Consider the following 3,907-nt stretch of genomic DNA (forward strand, 5'->3'; position numbering starts at 1 on the left):
CACGGGCCTGTATATATTTTATATCGTATACATAAAAATATATATATATACAAATATTCACAATTTGCCCAATTGTGAATATTTATGCCTTACATAGAGAGAATGATACGTCTTTTCACTTCCAACATACTATAATACGTCTACTATTTTTCAAGCAATTCGAGTCCAAAGGGGCAAGAGATCATTTCAGTGTACTTTCAGTGAATGCTGACATTTGGGTCACCCCACCTTTCTTCCTCTTCTCCAATAGCCTCCTATCCCTCCCAGCACAGCTCTATTCCTACTACAGTGGTAAACGAAGTTTTTCTTCCAAGCAGTCGTTACAACTCCTAAGTGTACTCTCCTCTCTCCTCTTAGTTTAAGAAACCAAAATTATCAATTCTTTCCTCCCACAACACACAAGAGAACTCTTTCGAACTATTTTATCTTTAATGACCTGGCAATAATTCAAAACATGTTTCCTTTAACGGGGATGCCACCATTACTGCCACACACTGCATTATCAAAGGCAATGAAGAGACTGGATTCCAAAGATGCTGATGGTAAGAAGCCTTCAGGGCTCACGGACTGACGGCTGGTTATGGAGTCTCGAAGGGCAGCAGGAGGCAGACGAGACAGGAGACAGGAGGAACCTTCCTCAGAGGACAGGGCGCGGCTGCTGGGTCATGAGCACCTTGAAGCGCTTCTTGATGGTGATTCGGTGTCGCGAGTACTTGTCGTCTGGGGAGAACCGAGCAGGATGGGCTGAGCATGTCTGTTGTCCCATTGGGTCAAATTTCTGCTCGAGGAAGAAAATGATCTCAGTACAAAAGCGATGGAATGGGAAGGAGATAACAAGAAAAAAGGCAAAGGTGAAGACAAGAGACCTGACGGTCAGACCAAGCGTGCCACTGGCTCCGCCACGACTCCTTTCCAGACTGGTTCCCGCACTCAGCGAGGCAACTCGCCCGCTGGGCTCTAGCACTCCTCCCGCCTACATTCTTTGCTATACTCGCTTATTAATTGTTTCTCCTTACCTTCAACGTATACACCCGGTCTCCCTGCTCGTTCAAGTAATACTGGAGAAACATTGCCACGCTACTCTATCACTCCTCCGCCTCAGCTGCCGCTCTGGCTCAACGGTTTCTAAATTTCCTTCCGGTGCAACCGGAAGTCTGTCCTGTGGCATGCCGGGAAGTGTAGTTTAATGGAGCGTCAACCGACCAGAAGGGGGCGCACTAGTGCATGACTTCTCTTGGGGCAATTTGGCAACTTTGCAGACATTGGGACAAGTTGCAACATTGGCAGGTGTTCTAAAGACTCATGGAGTGTGCCCACTGTGTGCCAGACAGTGCTAGGTCTTGAGGAGCTGGGGGGAGGTTATGGATGGACAAGGATTGAACATCGATGTGTACGGTCCTGCCTTGATCCCAAGATGCACACCTCTTTCCAAAGTTGTAACGTCCTAATGCTCCAGGATTCAAAATTCCTTATAGCCTAGGAAAGATTTTTCTTCCTCAACACTTTTACATCCGGTCTCCCGCCCCAATTTGAAAGGATTGGCGGCAAAGAGTGCCTGATGGGTATTGGATATTCTGCAAAACGAACAAAGAGACAAGTTAGTTTACGAAACGGAGCAAGTGTGTTCCAGGGCTCGAGCTAAGATTTAAACTCCGGCCTCTAATCGGCAATACCCGCACTCTTACAGTGGTGAGTAGCAACTCATGGCGTAATAAGGTGCCCCTTCTAGAGCATTTAGAAGTTTTAATAGAACGTAAATATTCTCTTTATAATTTCAAGAAATGAAAATGAGAGCTAAGATATTACAAAGATGGTGGCCGCTGTAACACTCTTCACAGCGGCAAAACAATGAAACATTAATTTTTGAAACAGAAAAACCCGAATTCTTTTTTTGAATATCATTGTATTTGTAGTTGTATAAAATGTGCAGTTTCACAAGAAACATGAAACCGGTTTTGTTTGGGATAGAGAACTTGGTTTCAGGGGAAAGGAGTGGGAAGAATATTGTTGTATGTTCTATTTTGCACAATTTGACTTTTGAATCATGCCTACATAGTATTTAATTTTTTAAAAAAAAACTATCAAAGTGAGTTAATACAGAGAAGGACTTTCTGGCCTAGATATTTGCGGTAGCATGGCAGGGTTTTTGTTATTGTTGTTGTTGTTGGTTGGTTGGTTTGGTTAGGTTATTTTTTTGTGGGCTTTTGTAGCAAAGTACAGGCTGTGGCTTCAGTGGCCTGTCCAGCTTATGATAGTGGCCTGGTTGGGGCCTGCGGGGCAGTTTTCCAAGGAGGTTATGTGCACTCAAAGGATGAACATCCTTTGTCGTATAAGACAGTACTAATTTTAAAATTTTGTTTCCTCAACTCTTACCTAGACAGACTCTGTGTGCTCTGAATGTGGTTGCAAAATATAGCCACAGTTGAATGAAGCCAAATGTGTGCCACTAGTGTGTTATTAGGAAGCTAGTTACAGAGCTGGGTGGGATAGAAGAGCACAAAATTAGATATGTTGATGAAGAATTGAAGATTAGAGAACCAAAGGTAAGACAATGTTTGGAATCTGAGAAAGGATTTACAAATTACTGTAAAGAGGTGCACATCAGTTGTGTAACTGAACTGTAGTTTGGAGGGAATTCTTGTTTTTGTTTGTGTTATTTAGGTGTTTTTTTTGGGGGGGTGATGGCGGTTGGTATATAAAAGACTAAAACCAGAGCCTTGGGCTATGGATATAGCTTAGTGGCCTAAGTGCCTGCCTGGCAAGCACAAGGTTCTAGTTCAATCCCTACTTCCTAAATAAATAAATAAAATAAGAGCCTTAAACTGAGCTATGTCCCCAGCCTAATTAATTTGGTGTTTTGAGACAGGGTCTCATTATGTAGCCCAGACTGGCCTCAAATTTACAGTAATCCTTCTGCCTCAGCCTCCCACGTGTTGGGATCATAGGCATCTGCCACCCTCGACTGGTTTAATCTTTTATTTTGAGCCAGGGTTTCACTGAGTGGTTAAATTGTTCAGGCTGTACTTGCACTTCAAATCTTCCTGCCTTGCCTTCCAGAGTGTCTGTCACTATGCCTGGCAACCCTGGTTTGGGTCTACTTACTAGAACTTTGTGTGGAGTAGCCCCGCACCATCCCCCACTCACTTCCCTCCCCCACAGCAGAATGTTGGAATCTGAGGTTCCAGTTCTGTCCTGATCCACTCTTTGCCCTCCTTTCCTTAGATACCTGTGCAGCTGCCATAGCCAGGCCAGCTTCTGGATCCTGGACCTTCCTGGCTCATTCTGGAGGTTCCCAGATGGAGGCGATGGCTTCCAACCAAGGTAGGTTTGCAGGTGTGGCAGGGCAGGGTGCTGTACGTCTCACTTCTGTGGGATTAACATTTGCCTCCTCATCCTGGGATGAGCTCTTGGGGCTGGCATAGAGGAATATGAGAAGCCAGTCCTCAGCATGGGAATTGTACTTGGCGAAGCAGGAGAGGTTTACTGTAGGGGAGCACCTCCTTGGAGTGCATCAGGGCGCCTCAGAGAAAACATGTTGAGAATAGAAAATGGGTGGCAGGTAGCATGGAGAAGAGGCCATTTCCAGTGTGTCTGTGTGTGCCAAAAAGGCTCGAGGAGAGGCCCTCTCCTGTGTCATCTGTTGGTAACTGGAGTCAGCTCTAGGCTTTTGCCTAAAAGGACAGAAATGGAGCCTCTCCTTTTCTGAAGGTAAGAGGCCAGGCATAGAGGTGCATGTGTGTAATCCCAGCACTTGAGAGGATGAGGCAGGAGGATCACTGTGTGCTTGAGACTATACTTGCATTTGAGCCCAGCCTGGGCTACATAGTGAGTTCAAGGACAGCTTGAACTGTAACGTGAGACTCTCTCTCTCTCTCTCTCTCTCTCTCTCTCTCTCTCTCTCTCTCTC

At 45.3% G+C, this 3,907-nt stretch overlaps 2 protein-coding genes across 2 annotated transcripts in view; one reads left to right on the top strand and one right to left on the bottom strand.

Moving 5' to 3' along the window:
- Positions 1-408: 408 nt before the first annotated feature.
- On the bottom strand, positions 409-1,128 carry Nop10 (NOP10 ribonucleoprotein). The gene is made up of 2 exons (XM_004643135.2): positions 1,017-1,128; positions 409-778 (listed from the first exon to the last, which is right to left on the bottom strand). Exons 1-2 carry the CDS (start codon positions 1,068-1,070, stop codon positions 638-640), a joined length of 195 nt encoding a protein of 64 aa, XP_004643192.1. The 5' UTR covers positions 1,071-1,128; the 3' UTR covers positions 409-637.
- Positions 1,129-3,242: 2,114 nt separating this feature from the next.
- Nutm1 (NUT midline carcinoma family member 1) overlaps positions 3,243-3,907 on the top strand; it is a 12,596-nt gene continuing 11,931 nt past the window's right edge. The window contains exon 1 of the mRNA XM_012517343.2: positions 3,243-3,321. Within this exon, the coding sequence (XP_012372797.2) occupies positions 3,297-3,321 (25 nt within the window). The 5' untranslated portion in view covers positions 3,243-3,296. The remainder of the gene's footprint in view (positions 3,322-3,907) is intronic.

This window comes from Octodon degus, unplaced genomic scaffold, assembly GCF_000260255.1.
Source record: "Octodon degus isolate 3935 unplaced genomic scaffold, OctDeg1.0 scaffold00166, whole genome shotgun sequence".
Classification (NCBI taxonomy): Eukaryota; Metazoa; Chordata; class Mammalia; order Rodentia; family Octodontidae; genus Octodon; species Octodon degus.